This window comes from Spinacia oleracea, chromosome 1 (genome assembly GCF_020520425.1).
Source record: "Spinacia oleracea cultivar Varoflay chromosome 1, BTI_SOV_V1, whole genome shotgun sequence".
Lineage (NCBI taxonomy): Eukaryota > Viridiplantae > Streptophyta > Magnoliopsida > Caryophyllales > Amaranthaceae > Spinacia > Spinacia oleracea.
Genome location: NC_079487.1, coordinates 37,880,765 through 37,900,268, shown reverse-complemented (window position 1 = coordinate 37,900,268; position 19,504 = coordinate 37,880,765). Strand labels below are relative to the sequence as shown.

Below are 19,504 nucleotides of genomic sequence, written 5' to 3'. Positions count from 1 at the left end.
GTGCAGATCAGTGCACAGAACTGGTCAGTTCTGATCAGTTCTGTGCACTGATCTGCACAGCTCAGATCAGAACTGTGCAGATCAGTGCACAAAACTGGTCAGTTCTGATCAGTTCTGTGCATTGATCTGCACAGCTCAGATCAGAACTGTGCAGATCAGTGCACAGAACTGGTCAGTTCTGATCAGTTCTGTGCATTGATCTGCACAGTTCAGATCAGAACTGTGCAGATCAGTGCACAGAACTGGTCAGTTCTGATCAGTTCTGTGCATTGATCTGCACAGTTCTGATCTGAGCTGTGCAGATCAGTGCGTAGAACTGGTGAGTTATGATTTTTTTTTGGGTTGTTTTTTTAGGTGAGGTTTGATTTGGGATTGTTTTGCATGTTAGGTGTAATACCATAAGGCCATTATTTTAGGTATAGCTTTGTAAATGGCCAATTGTAGCATTTTGCCCTTAATATAAAAAAACAAGACATAATGTATACACAACCTACCCGTTGTCTACTTGCCCATGACTTCATTTTGCTAACCACAACTAAATAACTATTTATAAGCTTCTCCAATTCTTCAAGAGCAGTGTCACAAAAAGAAAAAAAGAAAAAAAAAACTCCTCAAATTAATAGATAAGAAACTTGTGGAACAGATTAATATGGGAATACAGAGAGAGAATAACTAATAAAGATTGGTAACATATCCCACAGTATAACAAAATGCAACTCTTACCATTTGATGGTTGCAATATTGCGAGCAAGAAGAGAGCCGCCACCTTGACATATATTGCATTTTATCAATCCACGAGAACTGCAAGTAGCACAAGGAATATGCACTGATCAGAACTGTGCAGTTATGTGCACTGATCTGCACAGCTCAGATCAGAACTGTGCAGATCAGTGCACAGAACTGTGCAGTTATGTGCACTGATCTGCACAGCTCAGATCAGAACTGTGCAGATCAGTGCACAGAACTGGTCAGTTCTGATCAGTTCTGTGCACTGATCTGCACAGCTCAGATCAGAACTGTGCAGATCAGTGCACAGAACTGGTCAGTTCTGATCAGTTCTGTGCACTGATCTGCACAGCTCAGATCAGAACTGTGCAGATCAGTGCACAGAACTGGTCAGTTCTGATCAGTTCTGTGCATTGATCTGCACAGCTCAGATCAGAACTGTGCAGATCAGTGCACAAAACTGGTCAGTTCTGATCAGTTCTGTGCACTGATCTGCACAGCTCAGATCAGAACTGTGCAGATCAGTGCACAGAACTGGTCAGTTCTGATCAGTTCTGTGCATTGATCTGCACAGTTCAGATCAGAACTGTGCAGATCAGTGCACAGAACTGGTCAGTTCTGATCAGTTCTGTGCATTGATCTGCACAGTTCTGATCTGAGCTGTGCAGATCAGTGCGTAGAACTGGTGAGTTATGATTTTTTTTTGGGTTGTTTTTTTAGGTGAGGTTTGATTTGGGGTTGTTTTGCATGTTAGGTGTAATACCATAAGGCCATTATTTTAGGTATAGCTTTGTAAATGGCCAATTGTAGCATTTTGCTCTCTTTTCTAAGTATTGCTCCCTTTACTAAGTATTGCTCTCTTTTCTTTGTTGCAGGACCGTAGCTACCATGGATGATCATCGTGATAATGAAATACAGGGAATTGATGGAGCTAGTCATCCTACGGGGGAATCACAAGGTACCAACACTAGTAAAAAGACCAAATTCCGTGGTCCGTCAAAAGGAGTTCAAGCCAAAAAGCCTATGCATCTTCAGTATAATCAATATGGAATCCCCGATGGAGAATGGTCAGGAGAATACGGGAAGCAAGTTGGGTCTTGTGCTGCTAGAATTAACATTAATGTCAAAGAATATTCAACGTTAGATGAACACACAAAGAAGGGGTTTTGGGAGGAGACCAAGGTAAACATTGAATAAAAACTTGATTTGTATTCTCCTAGATTATCTATTTGTGTAGCATACGTTTCTAACAATCTCTTATCCATAAAATTAACAGCTTCTGTTCCACATTATTGATGATCCGGCTAAAAGGAGAGAAAAATATTTTCATATGTGTGTGGCGAAACGCTTTGGAGCTTTCAAGTCCAGGTTAACGCGGCGTTGGATAACTAAGAAAGAAAAAATGCCGAAACATCAGACAAATGACATGCCTTGGGACATCTACCATCAAATCACAGAGGATGATTGGAAAACATTTGTGATAGAACGAAACAAGCCGGAGATGTTGGTAATAATGAATTTACTTTGCTAGATATTTTTTTATATAATTATATGATTAGTTTGTTGTTGCCATCTTTAAATGTTCGACATGTTCTTTATGTGTTTTTTGACAGGTTCGTAGAGAAAAAGCAAGTAAAAGTGCATTACAAAACAAGCACCCACATCGCACAGGCCAAAAGGGTTATGTTAGAAAGAGACCAGAGTGGATAAATGATGGGCGACTACCGCCAGAGGCAGCTTTAACCCTCTCAAGTGGCTCCTCCTCAGTGACCTCATCACTCACCACAGCGCCAGATAGATTTAAGAAGTTTAGATCAGTAGAGTGGATCTTGGCTCATCAAGTTAAAAACAAAGAGGGAAAGTGGGAAGTTGACCCGAATGATAAAGAAGCCGTAAATATTGCTAAGATGGCTGTAAGTGCATATGAAATTTTACGTTCTATATCCTTTTCTTTCCTAATTCCTAGTTCTATTGCTAAGATTGCTTCTCCTTTCCATCATGTATACCATCTAATTTTTACTTTCCTAATTCTTATAGTTGGAGTACATAGAAGAAGAGGGAAAAGGAAATATTTCATTCACCCAGGGAGAAGATGCCCTCACCAAGGCTATGGGAAAAAAGGATCACCGTGGGCGTGTCAAGGCAACAGGTGGAGTTAATGTCGGTTACAAAGTTTCTTTCGGTCCAATAGACCGAAGTAGTAGATGTGGCCATATTGAACCATCACCGGAGGCTATCGAATCAATCAGAGCTTCGGTGAGAAGGGAGTTTGAAGATCAATTAGAGAGAAAGGTGGCGGAGGCCCTCCAAAACCAACTAGCCACATTGAAAGCAACCGGTCAACTACACACCCTCTCTACCCCCGCACTTGATTCTGCTCTTGTAAGTGATGAGTTTGATGTTAACCGTGCACTCGTAACCTGTTGTCCGAGTTCATCGCAGCAACCACGCGAGCTGAAGGTATATATTCTCTATAGTGCATACACTCAAAACACCCCTAGCTAGGTTTTTAATATTGTACTTTGTAGTGATTTCTGAAATTTTGTAAATTTATTTGTGAAGGCCATAACTCCATGTCGTCTTGCCCTTGAGGATAAAGTTTTGGGTAACAAAGTGAAAGTGGCAGATGGTATGGCGTACCCATTGGATGGTTCGTTGCACCAACACTTTAGATCGATGAAGCCTAGTCATTATAAGGTCCAAGTTGATTGTATTTACGACGGACATGATGATGACACTCTTCCGGTACCTACTGGAGATGGATTCAATAACTTAGGCAGGGCTCTTGCTAGTTTTGTGCAATGGCCAATTCACTTGGTGATTTTCGAAGAAGACGAGGTATAACTTTTTTTATTATTAATTGTCATTCATTGCGTTATGCATCTGTTTAGAATTAGATTCAGAGCCTTGAACTCCTTTGGTTTCTACCTCTGTTTAGGAGTACTCTACTCCACGCCCAACAAAGAAGTCCAGGAGTCAGATTTTTGAAGAGGTGGTTGGTAGCTCCAAAGAGAAGAAAAACGAATTAATTGTCAAAGAGAAGACAACAGAATTAGTTGTCAAAGATAAGACAACAGAATTAATTGTCAAAGAGAAGGCAACACTTGATTTAGGGTCCAAAGAGAAGACAACACTGAAGTTAACGGCCAAGGTAAACCATATGCTTCCCACTCCCCTGTGCTTCAACACTGAAATCAAAACTGAACTTTTCATGCTAGCTTAACATTATTGTTACAGGAAAATTCATGCTCAAATAAGTTGGAGTCGAAATCGAAGTCGAAGAACTCTAAGACGGCCAAAGAGATGGTAGGTAGTTGTGATCGTAAAACTGAAGAATCAGCCGCCAAAAGTAAGAAGCAAAATTTGGCAGACGACACAATTCAAGGTCTTGGCCCATCATGCAATTATTTGAAGTTTATCATCAATACGGCGCCCGGTGATGTATATAAAAATACTTCAATCCCATTGCCCGCTTCGGTTTGGCATTATGACGAAGATCGACAAACTTATGTAAATGAGGTTGACGTTGAAGAGTTCCTTAGAGGGGCGTGCCTCAACATTTCAGTGATCCAAGTCTATATGATGTAAACTTTTCCATCGATATTTTTGTTTTTGGTTTTGTCAACTATAATAGTTTTTGAAATTTTTGCATTATACATTTACTTTGTAGGTGTTTATTCCACGAACACACCTTTGCATTTGACAACTCTCAGATTGGGTTTGTTTGTCCCGAGGCAATGTCAAGCTCTAGAATCAAGGCCAACCCTCAGGCTGCATCAATGTATTTGAAAGTAGTTTTCAATGCTGAAATTGAAAAGGAGAAGAAGGGTGATCCTAACATTACCAAGTGGTTTTTGATCCCATACCATCAAGAGTAAGTGTTAGAGATTGATCGATATTTGGTAAATAGCTATGTTATTGTTATTTTCATGCATAAGGTTGCAATAACATTTATATATAATGCAGAAATCATTGGATTTTGTACGTGTTAGACCTACGTAGAGGTTGTGCGTATATTTTCGACTCTGCGATAGGTTCCAACCGAGAAAATAGTGCATGGGGAATCTTGTGTTTGTAAGTTACTTTCAATTCTTTTTAAGTTATTTCTTTTCGTGCCGAATCAGATTCATGAAGTTTTACTCAACTTCCAGGGCATACCAAGTGTACAAGTTTAATGATGGGATTTGTCCGAATAGAGCGACTATGCAGGGGTTGAAAGGCTTCCATGTAAAGGTATATCATGCTTACTAATTAGCTTTACTTTTTTTTTTGGGTAACTACTTGGATATATAATTTATGATTTATCTCCAAATCAGTGTGCTCAACAAGTCGGCGCCCGCGAGTGTGGCTATTACGTTATGAAGTTCATGCATGAAATAGTCACGTTACACCATAACACTGATGAGCGGTTAGACAATGTTCGTTCTTTTACCATATGTTAGTTGAACTACTAATACTAGTACTTTTACGTAGTAGAATTCTTAAATTACAAGTAGCATTACTTATCATGTTACTTATTTCAGGCTTACACTCCAAGAAATGCGCCTTATACCGATGAGGAAATAGATGTGGTTCGTGAGCAATGGGCTAAGTTTTTTACAACCGAGTATTTATTTACTTAGGTTGTTTAGACACAAAGATGGAAGCGTTTATATCTTCATGGATTTGGTAAAGTTCTTTAATTTTTCCATAATTACAAGTCTGCTGGATTTGCTAATTTATTGCTTTGAATACTAATCTGCTGGTCTTGCTGCTGTTGCATGTGAATTCTGATCTGGTGGTCTTTAGAATTTCACTTCCATCTGTGTGTTTCTCCTCTGTTTGCTTCTGTTTAGAGCTAAAATGACATTTCCGCTCCCAACTTTGAACTAAAGAACCTAAGGACTCATTTGATTCTTATTACATGTCTAATATACATAGTTTTAACTTTCTAAAACTCATTCGAATCTATTTATGCACATTTAAGGCTCATTAGGTCGTTATAGGTCATGTTTAGAGCTAAAATGACATTTCCGCTCCCAACTTTGAACTAAAGAACCTAAGGACTCATTTGATTCTTATTACATGACTAATATACATAGTTTTAACTTTCTAAAACTCATTCGAATCTATTTATGCACATTTAAGGCTCATTAGGTCGTTATAGGTCATGTTTAGAGCTAAAATGACATTTCCGCTCCCAACTTTGAACTAAAGAACCTAAGGACTCATTTGATTCTTATTACATGTCTAATATACATAGTTTTAACTTTCTAAAACTCATTCGAATCTATTTATGCACATTTAAGGCTCATTAGGTCGTTATAGGTCATGTTTAGAGCTAAAATGACATTTCCGCTCCCAACTTTGAACTAAAGAACCTAAGGACTCATTTGATTCTTATTACATGACTAATATACATAGTTTTAACTTTCTAAAACTCATTCGAATCTATTTATGCACATTTAAGGCTCATTAGGTCGTTATAGGTCATGTTTAGAGCTAAAATGACATTTCCGCTCCCAACTTTGAACTAAAGAACCTAAGGACTCATTTGATTCTTATTACATGACTAATATACATAGTTTTAACTTTCTAAAACTCATTCGAATCTATTTATGCACATTTAAGGCTCATTAGGTCGTTATAGGTCATGTTTAGAGCTAAAATGACATTTCCGCTCCCAACTTTGAACTAAAGAACCTAAGGACTCATTTGATTCTTATTACATGACTAATATACATAGTTTTAACTTTCTAAAACTCATTCGAATCTATTTATGCACATTTAAGGCTCATTAGGTCGTTATAGGTCATGTTTAGAGCTAAAATGACATTTCCGCTCCCAACTTTGAACTAAAGAACCTAAGGACTCATTTGATTCTTATTACATGATTAATATGCATAGTTAAAACTTTCTAAAACTCATTCGAATCTATTTATGCACATTTAAGGCTCATTAGGTCGTTACAGGTCATGTTTAGAGCTAAAATGACATTTCCGCTCCCAACTTTGAACTAAAAAACCTAAGGACTCATTTGATTCTTATTACATGTCTAATATGCATAGTTAAAACTTTCTAAAACTCATTCGAATCTATTTATGCACATTTAAGGCTCATTAGGTCGTTATAGGTCATGTTTAGAGCTAAAATGACATTTCCGCTCCCAACTTTGAACTAAAGAACCTAAGGACTCATTTGATTCTTATTACATGACTAATATACATAGTTTTAACTTTCTAAAACTCATTCGAATCTATTTATGCACATTTAAGGCTCATTAGGTCGTTATAGGTCATGTTTAGAGCTAAAATGACATTTCCGCTCCCAACTTTGAACTAAAGAACCTAAGGACTCATTTGATTCTTATTACATGTCTAATATACATAGTTTTAACTTTCTAAAACTCATTCGAATCTATTTATGCACATTTAAGGCTCATTAGGTCGTTATAGGTCATGTTTAGAGCTAAAATGACATTTCCGCTCCCAACTTTGAACTAAAGAACCTAAGGACTCATTTGATTCTTATTACATGACTAATATACATAGTTTTAACTTTCTAAAACTCATTCGAATCTATTTATGCACATTTAAGGCTCATTAGGTCGTTATAGGTCATGTTTAGAGCTAAAATGACATTTCCGCTCCCAACTTTGAACTAAAGAACCTAAGGACTCATTTGATTCTTATTACATGACTAATATACATAGTTTTAACTTTCTAAAACTCATTCGAATCTATTTATGCACATTTAAGGCTCATTAGGTCGTTATAGGTCATGTTTAGAGCTAAAATGACATTTCCGCTCCCAACTTTGAACTAAAAAACCTAAGGAATCATTTGATTCTTATTACATGTCTAATATGCATAGTTTTAACTTTCTAAAACTCATTCGAATCTATTTATGCACATTTAAGGCTCATTAGGTCGTTATAGGTCATGTTTAGAGCTAAAATGACATTTCCGCTCCCAACTTTGAACTAAAGAACCTAAGGACTCATTTGATTCTTATTACATGACTAATATGCATAGTTAAAACTTTCTAAAACTCATTCGAATCTATTTATGCACATTTAAGGCTCATTAGGTCGTTATAGGTCATGTTTAGAGCTAAAATGACATTTCCGCTCCCAACTTTGAACTAAAGAACCTAAGGACTCATTTGATTCTTATTACATGTCTAATATGCATAGTTAAAACTTTCTAAAACTCATTCGAATCTATTTATGCACATTTAAGGCTCATTAGGTCGTTATAGGTCATGTTTAGAGCTAAAATGACATTTCCGCTCCCAACTTTGAACTAAAGAACCTAAGGACTCATTTGATTCTTATTACATGACTAATATACATAGTTTTAACTTTCTAAAACTCATTCGAATCTATTTATGCACATTTAAGGCTCATTAGGTCGTTATAGGTCATGTTTAGAGCTAAAATGACATTTCCGCTCCCAACTTTGAACTAAAGAACCTAAGGACTCATTTGATTCTTATTACATGATTAATATGCATAGTTAAAACTTTCTAAAACTCATTCGAATCTATTTATGCACATTTAAGGCTCATTAGGTCGTTACAGGTCATGTTTAGAGCTAAAATGACATTTCCGCTCCCAACTTTGAACTAAAAAACCTAAGGGCTCATTTGATTCTTATTACATGTCTAATATGCATAGTTAAAACTTTCTAAAACTCATTCGAATCTATTTATGCACATTTAAGGCTCATTAGGTCGTTATAGGTCATGTTTAGAGCTAAAATGACATTTCCGCTCCCAACTTTGAACTAAAGAACCTAAGGACTCATTTGATTCTTATTACATGACTAATATACATAGCTTTAACTTTCTAAAACTCATTCTAATCTACGTATGCACATTTAAGGCTCATTGGGTCGTTATAGGTCAACAACGTACTTAATTATCTCTATAGTCTGCAACTATATCTTTTAATTTTATGCTTCAATGGAATGTAAAGACAATATCGTTTCTAACAATCTCCTAGATTATCTATTTGTGTAGCATACGTTTCTAACAATCTCTTATCCATAAAATTAACAGCTTCTGTTCCACATTATTGATGATCCGGCTAAAAGGAGAGAAAAATATTTTCATATGTGTGTGGCGAAACGCTTTGGAGCTTTCAAGTCCAGGTTAACGCGGCGTTGGATAACTAAGAAAGAAAAAATGCCGAAACATCAGACAAATGACATGCCTTGGGACATCTACCATCAAATCACAGAGGATGATTGGAAAACATTTGTGATAGAACGAAACAAGCCGGAGATGTTGGTAATAATGAATTTACTTTGCTAGATATTTTTTTATATAATTATATGATTAGTTTGTTGTTGCCATCTTTAAATGTTCGACATGTTCTTTATGTGTTTTTTGACAGGTTCGTAGAGAAAAAGCAAGTAAAAGTGCATTACAAAACAAGCACCCACATCGCACAGGCCAAAAGGGTTATGTTAGAAAGAGACCAGAGTGGATAAATGATGGGCGACTACCGCCAGAGGCAGCTTTAACCCTCTCAAGTGGCTCCTCCTCAGTGACCTCATCACTCACCACAGCGCCAGATAGATTTAAGAAGTTTAGATCAGTAGAGTGGATCTTGGCTCATCAAGTTAAAAACAAAGAGGGAAAGTGGGAAGTTGACCCGAATGATAAAGAAGCCGTAAATATTGCTAAGATGGCTGTAAGTGCATATGAAATTTTACGTTCTATATCCTTTTCTTTCCTAATTCCTAGTTCTATTGCTAAGATTGCTTCTCCTTTCCATCATGTATACCATCTAATTTTTACTTTCCTAATTCTTATAGTTGGAGTACATAGAAGAAGAGGGAAAAGGAAATATTTCATTCACCCAGGGAGAAGATGCCCTCACCAAGGCTATGGGAAAAAAGGATCACCGTGGGCGTGTCAAGGCAACAGGTGGAGTTAATGTCGGTTACAAAGTTGCTTTCGGTCCAATAGACCGAAGTAGTAGATGTGGCCATATTGAACCATCACCGGAGGCTATCGAATCAATCAGAGCTTCGGTGAGAAGGGAGTTTGAAGATCAATTAGAGAGAAAGGTGGCGGAGGCCCTCCAAAACCAACTAGCCACATTGAAAGCAACCGGTCAACTACACACCCTCTCTACCCCCGCACTTGATTCTGCTCTTGTAAGTGATGAGTTTGATGTTAACCGTGCACTCGTAACCTGTTGTCCGAGTTCATCGCAGCAACCACGCGAGCTGAAGGTATATATTCTCTATAGTGCATACACTCAAAACACCCCTAGCTAGGTTTTTAATATTGTACTTTGTAGTGATTTCTGAAATTTTGTAAATTTATTTGTGAAGGCCATAACTCCATGTCGTCTTGCCCTTGAGGATAAAGTTTTGGGTAACAAAGTGAAAGTGGCAGATGGTATGGCGTACCCATTGGATGGTTCGTTGCACCAACACTTTAGATCGATGAAGCCTAGTCATTATAAGGTCCAAGTTGATTGTATTTACGACGGACATGATGATGACACTCTTCCGGTACCTACTGGAGATGGATTCAATAACTTAGGCAGGGCTCTTGCTAGTTTTGTGCAATGGCCAATTCACTTGGTGATTTTCGAAGAAGACGAGGTATAACTTTTTTTATTATTAATTGTCATTCATTGCGTTATGCATCTGTTTAGAATTAGATTCAGAGCCTTGAACTCCTTTGGTTTCTACCTCTGTTTAGGAGTACTCTACTCCACGCCCAACAAAGAAGTCCAGGAGTCAGATTTTTGAAGAGGTGGTTGGTAGCTCCAAAGAGAAGAAAAACGAATTAATTGTCAAAGAGAAGACAACAGAATTAGTTGTCAAAGATAAGACAACAGAATTAATTGTCAAAGAGAAGGCAACACTTGATTTAGGGTCCAAAGAGAAGACAACACTGAAGTTAACGGCCAAGGTAAACCATATGCTTCCCACTCCCCTGTGCTTCAACACTGAAATCAAAACTGAACTTTTCATGCTAGCTTAACATTATTGTTACAGGAAAATTCATGCTCAAATAAGTTGGAGTCGAAATCGAAGTCGAAGAACTCTAAGACGGCCAAAGAGATGGTAGGTAGTTGTGATCGTAAAACTGAAGAATCAGCCGCCAAAAGTAAGAAGCAAAATTTGGCAGACGACACAATTCAAGGTCTTGGCCCATCATGCAATTATTTGAAGTTTATCATCAATACGGCGCCCGGTGATGTATATAAAAATACTTCAATCCCATTGCCCGCTTCGGTTTGGCATTATGACGAAGATCGACAAACTTATGTAAATGAGGTTGACGTTGAAGAGTTCCTTAGAGGGGCGTGCCTCAACATTTCAGTGATCCAAGTCTATATGATGTAAACTTTTCCATCGATATTTTTGTTTTTGGTTTTGTCAACTATAATAGTTTTTGAAATTTTTGCATTATACATTTACTTTGTAGGTGTTTATTCCACGAACACACCTTTGCATTTGACAACTCTCAGATTGGGTTTGTTTGTCCCGAGGAAATGTCAAGCTCTAGAATCAAGGCCAACCCTCAGGCTGCATCAATGTATTTGAAAGTAGTTTTCAATGCTGAAATTGAAAAGGAGAAGAAGGGTGATCCTAACATTACCAAGTGGTTTTTGATCCCATACCATCAAGAGTAAGTGTTAGAGATTGATCGATATTTGGTAAATAGCTATGTTATTGTTATTTTCATGCATAAGGTGAAGGAAATAATGCCCTTGGTCCAAGTATGCATTCTATGTTAAGTCTAATAAATGCGGTTCAGTATTAATTAACAAGTTAATAATTCAGTGAGATCAAGTGAGCTGAATGCCTAGCTAGAGGCCGCTTCAGTTCAAGTGGAATTAATGATATTAATCCACAGCTTACTCTTGACTGAACCCGTAGGGTCACACAAATAGTACGTAAACGGATCAAGTATTTAATGGCATTAAATACTCCATTTATGAATATTCGGAACCGACGGATCTTGGTTTCAGTGGGAGCTAAGATCGTCACAGGCAAGAAATGAATACTCCGGAAACGATGATATTGCCGGAAACGGAAATATGGATCGTATCGGAAATATAAATATTATCCAAGTCGTAGATGTTGCCGGAAACGGAAACATGGTACGTATCGGAAAATATTATCGGAAATGGAAATATTGCCAGAATCGGAAATATTGCCGGAAACGGAAATATTGTCAGAATCGGAAATATTACCGGAATCGGAAAATAATTCCGGAAACGGAAATATTAAATATTTGTTCGAAACGGAAATTAATTCCGGAATCGGAAATATTAAATATTGTTCGTATCGGAAATAAATTCCGGAATCGGAAAATTTAATCGGAAGCGCATCGTACGAATAAGCATCGGACGAGGCCTGCCGGACGAGGCCCAGCACGAAGCCAGGCCATCGCCCAGCAAGCCAAGCGCGCCGCACAAACAGCAACGCCAGGCCCAGCGCAAGGCCAGGCCCAGCAGGCTGCGCGCAGCGCGCAGCGCGCACAGCGCGCACAGCACGCGCAGCGCGCAGCGCGCACAGCGCGCACAGCACGCGCAGCGCGCAGCGCGCGCGGGCGCTGAGTGGGCTGCTGCTCGCGCGCACGCATGGGGCCCATCGTGGCTGCCGTGCGTGTGTGTGCAAGTGTTTGTGTTCGTGCACGTTTCCTAAAACATGCAGAGTTCGGTTAATGATTAAATTCCTAATTCTATTTGATAAATTAATTAAATTAGAGTTCTTGTAGGATTCTAGGTTTAATTAATTTGTATCTGAATAGGATTTCGATTCCCTTTCCATACCGCTATAAATATGAGGCTAGGGCTCACAATTTATAACACAAGTTTCAAAGTATTAAAAGTGAGTTTTTGAGAGAAAAATTCAGTCACACATTTGCCTATAAAGTGCCGAAAATAATAGTACCTTAAGGGCGATTCTAGTTGGTCAATCTTAAGGCGGATCCGGACGTGCTGTGGACTATCTACGGAGGGACGACACTTGGAGTCCTAAAGACTTGTTCTTGTTCGGTTCGGGCGCAGCTAGGGAAGGCACGCAACAAAGAGTATGCATCTAATCTATGCTAAATGATTATGTGTAAATAATATGTTTTCCTGGGTTTATGGTTTTTTCCGCATGATTTATGAATTGTCATATGTATCATAACCTAACAGTGGTATCACGAGCCCCTTATTATTTTCATAATCTAAATTGCATGAACATGGTTAAATATTACAAATTTGCAAGAATTAAAAGGGGTGATTAATTTTCGTAATTGTTAATTAATTGCAAATTGCGTTTATTTAATTATACGTACGCAGTTTTTCGGCAGTTTCTTCGTTACTCATCCGAATTGAGTGATTTTTGTGTCAATTCCGCATGTAAAAGGCATTCTAAAATTTTGACAAAAATAGTATTTTTCTGCCGAACCCAGAATTCTCAAATTCGAAGCCTAACTATGACTTTTCGAAGGTTTTAGTTTTTCGAATGCAAAATTTCGTAAATTTAAGATGTTAAATTAAATATTTGCGATTCTTGTTGATAAATCTTGAATTTTTGATTGACCTACTGCATAATTTTAACAAGTTTGAATGCCTAGTCTTGTTAATTATGCAATCTAATTTGTAATTATGATTAATTTGTTGAAAATTAGAATAATTTAGAATTAATTTGATTTTCATAATTAATTGTAATTTAATTAGAAACCTATGATTAAAAACCACCATAAAAATTGTAAATTTACGATAAATTTTAAATTTTTATGACCTAGACTTGAATCCATAACAATCGGAAATCAATTGGATAATAAATTTTCGATTTTTCGCCCTAAAATTATGAAATTAATATTATTTATTAATTTGTCATTAATTTTAAATATAAATTTTAAATTTTTATGCGATTCGTTCATATAAATTGCACGCACGAAGCAATGGACGCTTCGTGTTACCCTTAAGGGGTGTTGTATAATGCGGGCATGCGACGACGAGCAAGGGAGCTCGTCGCCCATGCGGCACGAATGCAATGAGCAAGGGCGTAGTGCACGAGCACAAGGCAGCAGCCCTGCCTTGTGTCGTGTGCCACGGCCAATGGACGAATGGGCATGGGCGTAGGGCGAGCCAAGGCAGTCGCGTGTGGGCAGCAAGCGAGCTGCGCCACAACGCGCGCTGCCTCGCACAAGAGCGCGCAGCCTCGCGCGCAGCGAGCGCAAGCTCGCGTGCCACGAGCGCTGCGCCTAGCATTGCTCGCGCGCACAGCGAGCGATGTCGCCCGCCCAGCGAGCGATGTCGCGCGCCCAGCGAGCGATGGCTCGCGCGCCCAGCGAGCAATGTCGCGCGCCCAGCGAGCGATGTCGCGCGCGCACTGCGAGCGATAGCCCGCGTGCGATGAGCGCTGGCGCGCGCAGCGAGCACCAATGCGTGCGGAGGCTTGCGATAGGGATGCAGCAGCTATGCGACGAGCGCATGGGCTGCGCGCACATGGCCAGCAATGGCTGTGTGCGTGCGGCCCATGGGCGTGCAACGCGTAGGGTGTTTGCGTTACGATTAGATCGTTTTGAATGTTTAATTTGAAAATTTCAGTTCACGTAATTTTAATTAATTTTAAAATTAATAATTTAAATTATTTTCTTGGATTTTAATTTTGAATATTATAATTATAATAAATGTTATTTATTCTAATTATTTTACTAAAATTAAAATCATGAATTAATTTAAATACGACTGAAATTAAATTAAACTTTTTGGATTCAATTATAAATTTATATGAGCTTTAAATTTTAATTAAATTTGTATGTTTCCGGTTAGACTAGAAATACATTTTTATGTTTAAAATTGATAAAGCATATGAATTTATTGGTTTAAGTGGGAGCGCTTTTTAGTCATAAACTCCTGATTAGGTCTACAAATCCTTAAGGTTAAAACAACTTGATTAGAATTAATAAGGACTGAATAATTGGTAGATTATTGGTGCCCTTGATTAATTGCTGCAAATGTTTACGTGATGCATAATGTGTTTTACTAACCAGCTATGTGGGCCATTCATGATAATGAATGGGTGAATGGTATATATTGTATATGTACTGTTTTGCAGGTTATGAAGTGACTAGTATGGCCCAAATAGGATAGAAAATATGGTCTGCGTACCATTAATTTGAATGTAATTGGTCTAAAGTACCAAAGTTATTTTTCAATTCAAATATGGTCTGCGAACCATCAAATAGTTGTAATTAGTTTTAATTATAGCTTATCCTATTTGAAGAAAATGGTGCCTCCCACGGAGATTTATAAGACGGACTTTGAAGTTAAAGCTTCAAGATGAAGTCGGGCCATACTAGATCACATTTATCTTATGCATGCTTTAAGTTATTTATTGCTTTAAATATGTCTTAATTATGCATCAGATTGTGGCTTGATTATGTTGCATGATTAAGGATTTTAGTTCACTTAAAATCTAACCAACATAGTAAGAGCCTTAAGTTCCAAACTTAAAAATTGAGTTAAAAGGTGCCATGCCAAAATATACACTTGCTTGGATATCCTTTACATCAATCTAGTAATAGTTTTCGCTCAGCGAGGTGTTACTTATTGGTCCTAAAGGGGCAAGGTACACAAATAATTGTGAGTACATGTTAGTTTTGGTGAAACTCAACGATATAAGTAAGGAGTCCTTTTATGTCGTGGCAAAATCGATAGGTTTACCTAACAAGTTCTTAGACGTACCTATCAACCAAGAGTAGTTTCTAGACTATTAGCAAAAGGCTTTTGCTTACCTAAGATGTTTTAGGATTAAGTCGACAAACTGTGCTTAGTTCTTCAATGATTTTAGGTTCTTGGAATCATTTTATTCACACCTGCCGGAACAATAAAATCGAATAAAATGCTAATAACTTGTTTGAATTGCATGGTTGCTTTAATTTCAAGTTATTATTCATGATAAATGTTTAGACTTTGCATGCTTCAATGTATGTTTTAATTATTGTTTATAATTAAATATCTTGCACTGCAATAAATCCTTTTAGAAAGGTAACAGTAAATTTCCTCGATTGGTAGTGAATCCAAGAACGATTCACGGAAATGAGAGAAAGTGAGCAATTTAAAATGTACGTTTCTTATATCGACTTTTATGGTTGTTTTCGAATATCAAAATCGAATGGCAAACCATTGGTGCTTGTGAATTCAAAATACACTGTAGTTTTGAGATCATAAAGCATTGAGCTTAAACGCTCAGCTTTACCAATGGTTAACAACCTAATATCTTTGTCCATTTAATTCTCGAATGAGTCTAGTCCCTAGACATTCGAATAGATCGATGCTTAGAGAACTTTAGAAGCTTCTGGTAAGATCATCTAGTTGAAACTTAATATTCAACATAAATTAAATGGTAAAAACCTTGTTGGGGTGACATTGGACATGTCTAACAAAGTATAAAAGTCAACACTAAAGAATTCAATTCTTAAGACTATAAGAAAGGGTACAAGAAATAGGAAAACGAGGAACAAATGAAAGGAATTTACGATTCTGTTTCTACCTATAAGTTTATGTTTAAAGAGAAGTGACCTAGCAATCAAACTTCCTTGGTATCATATACCGCTTGAGGTTCTTACTTCGGTAATAACTCAAACAATGGAAGCTAGGATACACTAATGACCTACAAGTGGGAAATGAAGCATGGCAATGCTACATTAGTTGTAGGGTCATCTAGTTTGTTTTAAGTCCTTTCAAAGGCTGGAACTAAATGGCTATTTTGTTCCATAATCAGCATACCTAAATTTCTGCTTCAAACACAGAAAGACTCACATTCAGAAAAAACAATGCTTGTTTGTTTGTTTATTTGAATGAAATGGTCAATTACAGGTTGAGTCAATATGCTTGATTAAAACAAACAACTCTTTAAAGAACTTTACTAGGTTCAAATCAACCCCTTGATTTGAGTTCCACTAATCTTTGGCATTGTTGCTTGGACCATATCAACAAGTTAACATTCAAAAGCTCTATTTTGATGGACTTTTGAAAGTTCATTGATTTCTAGATCAATTTAAGACGACTAGTCTTACTTGTTGAAAGTAACAAAAGATATGAACTATTGTTAGAACGCCTAGACAATAGAGTTCAAAGCTAAAGAAAGATTTTATGACTTTATTATTTCACATGGATTTGAGTGAATATAGGTTTATTTACTCAAATGTGATATAAATTTGAATCTGTTTGGCTAGTTCAAAGATTCAGAAGTATAAAATCCACTTGGCAAGAAATCATAAAGATCTAGGTTAGATCATGATTCATGATTACTTGAGTCCAAATATGATCATCAATGATTGTGTGTTCACAATCTAGGTCCATAAGATATGGCATATCTTAGTTGGGATAATCGATGACAATTAGTACTTGATTCGATTAATGATGAATCATAAAGACTTTTCCTATAATTTCTAAAACAAAATGCTCAACTACCACCAAACTAAACCAAATTCGTCAAAGCTATTGAAAAGTAATTTCAGAATATCTTTTCATAATATATCTAAAGAGTTCCTAAACTCAGTGGGAGCTTAGTGTTTGTTATTCAACAAACTAAGGCCCAAGCATAGATATATGTTTCATTGTGATTTATTCAAATGAGACACAAGGGTATTGTTTCTACCACGAATTTTTGAGAACATAATGTTTGTTTGCTCGAAATAATGTCCTTTTGGAGATTCGTTTCCAAAATGACAAGTGGGAGAAAATAGACCTCGAAAGTTTTCGAGGCGAACAACAAACATAAACGGACATTCCGGAGGCTTTTCGAAGTGCTTCAGAAAATCCGAACTTATTCTTTAAGGACGTTAGAAGTGGCTTTAAAGAATAGATATCTCTTAGAAGACTTTACAAGTGCTTCAAGGAGAACAGAATATTCAAAGGACTTTCAAGTGGCTATTGATATTCTATTGTTTGATGTTATATACCCAAGTAGGCATAGAATTCAAGTCACTGAAACTATGAGATTCTTCTATTAGATAGTAAAGAAACATAGAGATCAGGTCAATGAAGCTATGAGATTCTTCTATTAAATAGTGAAGAAACCTACAACTTGCAGTCAAACTATTATCATGTAGATTAATGAGTTTGTGACTTGTAAGAAAGCTATGACGAAACCCAGATTCCCTAAAATGGTTAGAGGCCATATATAGACTCAAATGTTTTTAAATGGTTAGAGGCCATAAAACATACTCAATGTTTTGATGACAAAATTGAAATTTTGTTGATTTGCAAGAATAGTTTCACACCTATTGGTTGCAAGTTTGTTTTAAGGATAAAAACCATCAAACATGGAATTGTGTTCACACACAAAGCTAGATTAGTTGCTAAAAGTTACAAGCAAATTCACAATGTGGATTGTGTTGAAACCTCATGCAAAATCGTAATGCTTCAAGTCTATAATTCAAGCAATGATTGCATATTGGTAAATATGGCAATTGGATGACAAAAGTATTCCTCAATCAAATGTTGGAATAAACTATGTACATGGCATGTCATAGGATTTGTGGATCCAAATAGATGCTTGAAAAGGAAAGCTAGCTTATAAAATCTAAGTACAGATTTAAGCAAGCAATTGGGAATTGGAACTGTATTTTAAGTGAAGCTAATAAGCATTTTAGTTTCATAAAATATACATGATTCTTATAGATGTGTAAGAGGTTTAGTGGGAGTACATAAAACTTAATTGGTCCTATGTGTATCACACACATATCTCTCTATTGTGAAATAACATTCAAATGCTAATGACTTAGATTTGAAATTATTCATCAATGATGGACCATGGCGAAACTTAGTACATACTGGGTATTAAGATCTATTTACAAAGATCTTATGATATTGTTTTGGATTAAGTAATGGCATTTACTAAATCAAACACGAAAATCTCCATTGGAGATATTCGACCCATGTGAATAAATCTAAGTAAAGGATGTTTGAACTATGTATAAGCATTTACTAAGTTAAACATCAAAGGATCTAAATAAGATTCTTAACCTATATTATATGTCAAAGAATTTAGCTGAATTTAGTATCTACTGAAACTAGATAAGCTAAAGTTACATGAATAGAATTCAATTGGGAATTATTCTGCAAAAGAATTTATCATGTATGATATAATATGAGGATCGCCAAAAACGTATCGTATGACTTTAGCCATGACGAACATATACCAATCTCTATTGATCTAAGTAAAGATCAACTAGATTGAGATCAAGAATACTTATGGTACTTGAAAAGGTACATAGGAATAGTTCTTGATTCAAGGAAATAAAGATATGCTAAATATTGATGCTACACGCATAAACACTGGCAAAGGATCAAGCAAGACCCTTTGGAGTTAACCATTGATAAGGACGAGCTATAGAGCATCGTGTTTTGAAATGGCAACATGGATTGGAGACCATGAGTTGTTGCGTGGGAAATTAAAATAATAATTTCTATGTTCTAAGATATAATTGGAGAGTCTTCCACATATCTATGAACTGCTTGGATAGGTAAATCCAAACAAAGCATCACTAGCAACCTATACAGTTGAAGTAAAAGTAATTATTGCCTAAGAAGCAATAAAACAGGGTTGTTTAAAGTTCTTCACTGAACTTGGGTAGATCACCTATCTGCTGGCTTGATGGTTCTTCATTGAAAAATGCGTAGAACCACTCTTGAAGCAAGAAAAACGTCTGCTAACTTGATGGTTCTTCATTGCAAAGTGAGTAAAACCACCATCGAAGTAAGAAAGACTAGATCACATAATAAACAAACTCGAAAAGATCTTATCATCATATC

General features: G+C 36.8%; 3 protein-coding genes across 5 annotated transcripts; all 3 read left to right on the top strand.

Moving 5' to 3' along the window:
- The first annotated feature begins 1,614 nt into the window (after positions 1-1,614).
- LOC130463892 (uncharacterized) lies at positions 1,615-3,231 on the top strand. Its single transcript, XM_056833176.1, has 4 exons — positions 1,615-1,908; positions 2,003-2,233; positions 2,340-2,639; positions 2,764-3,231. The coding sequence occupies exons 1-4, from the start codon at positions 1,615-1,617 to the stop codon at positions 3,229-3,231; spliced, it is 1,293 nt and encodes a 430-aa protein (XP_056689154.1).
- A 120-nt stretch (positions 3,232-3,351) lies between these two features.
- LOC130465825 (uncharacterized) lies at positions 3,352-5,502 on the top strand. Of its 3 annotated transcripts, none has more exons than XM_056834672.1 (8): positions 3,352-3,564; positions 3,665-3,877; positions 3,964-4,310; positions 4,397-4,600; positions 4,693-4,800; positions 4,878-4,959; positions 5,043-5,134; positions 5,250-5,502. In XM_056834672.1, exons 1-8 carry the CDS (start codon positions 3,358-3,360, stop codon positions 5,290-5,292), a joined length of 1,296 nt encoding a protein of 431 aa, XP_056690650.1. In that variant the 5' UTR covers positions 3,352-3,357; the 3' UTR covers positions 5,293-5,502. The 3 variants fall into 3 exon arrangements, with proteins under 3 accessions (XP_056690650.1, XP_056690649.1, XP_056690651.1); XM_056834671.1 differs by having other exon boundaries at positions 5,043-5,144; positions 5,250-5,499; XM_056834673.1 differs by lacking the exon at positions 4,693-4,800 and having other exon boundaries at positions 5,043-5,144; positions 5,250-5,500.
- A 3,268-nt stretch (positions 5,503-8,770) lies between these two features.
- Positions 8,771-11,368, top strand: LOC130463891 (uncharacterized). Its single transcript, XM_056833174.1, has 7 exons — positions 8,771-8,997; positions 9,104-9,403; positions 9,528-9,950; positions 10,053-10,328; positions 10,429-10,641; positions 10,728-11,074; positions 11,161-11,368. The coding sequence occupies exons 1-7, from the start codon at positions 8,821-8,823 to the stop codon at positions 11,366-11,368; spliced, it is 1,944 nt and encodes a 647-aa protein (XP_056689152.1). The 5' UTR covers positions 8,771-8,820.
- Positions 11,369-19,504: the final 8,136 nt, after the last annotated feature.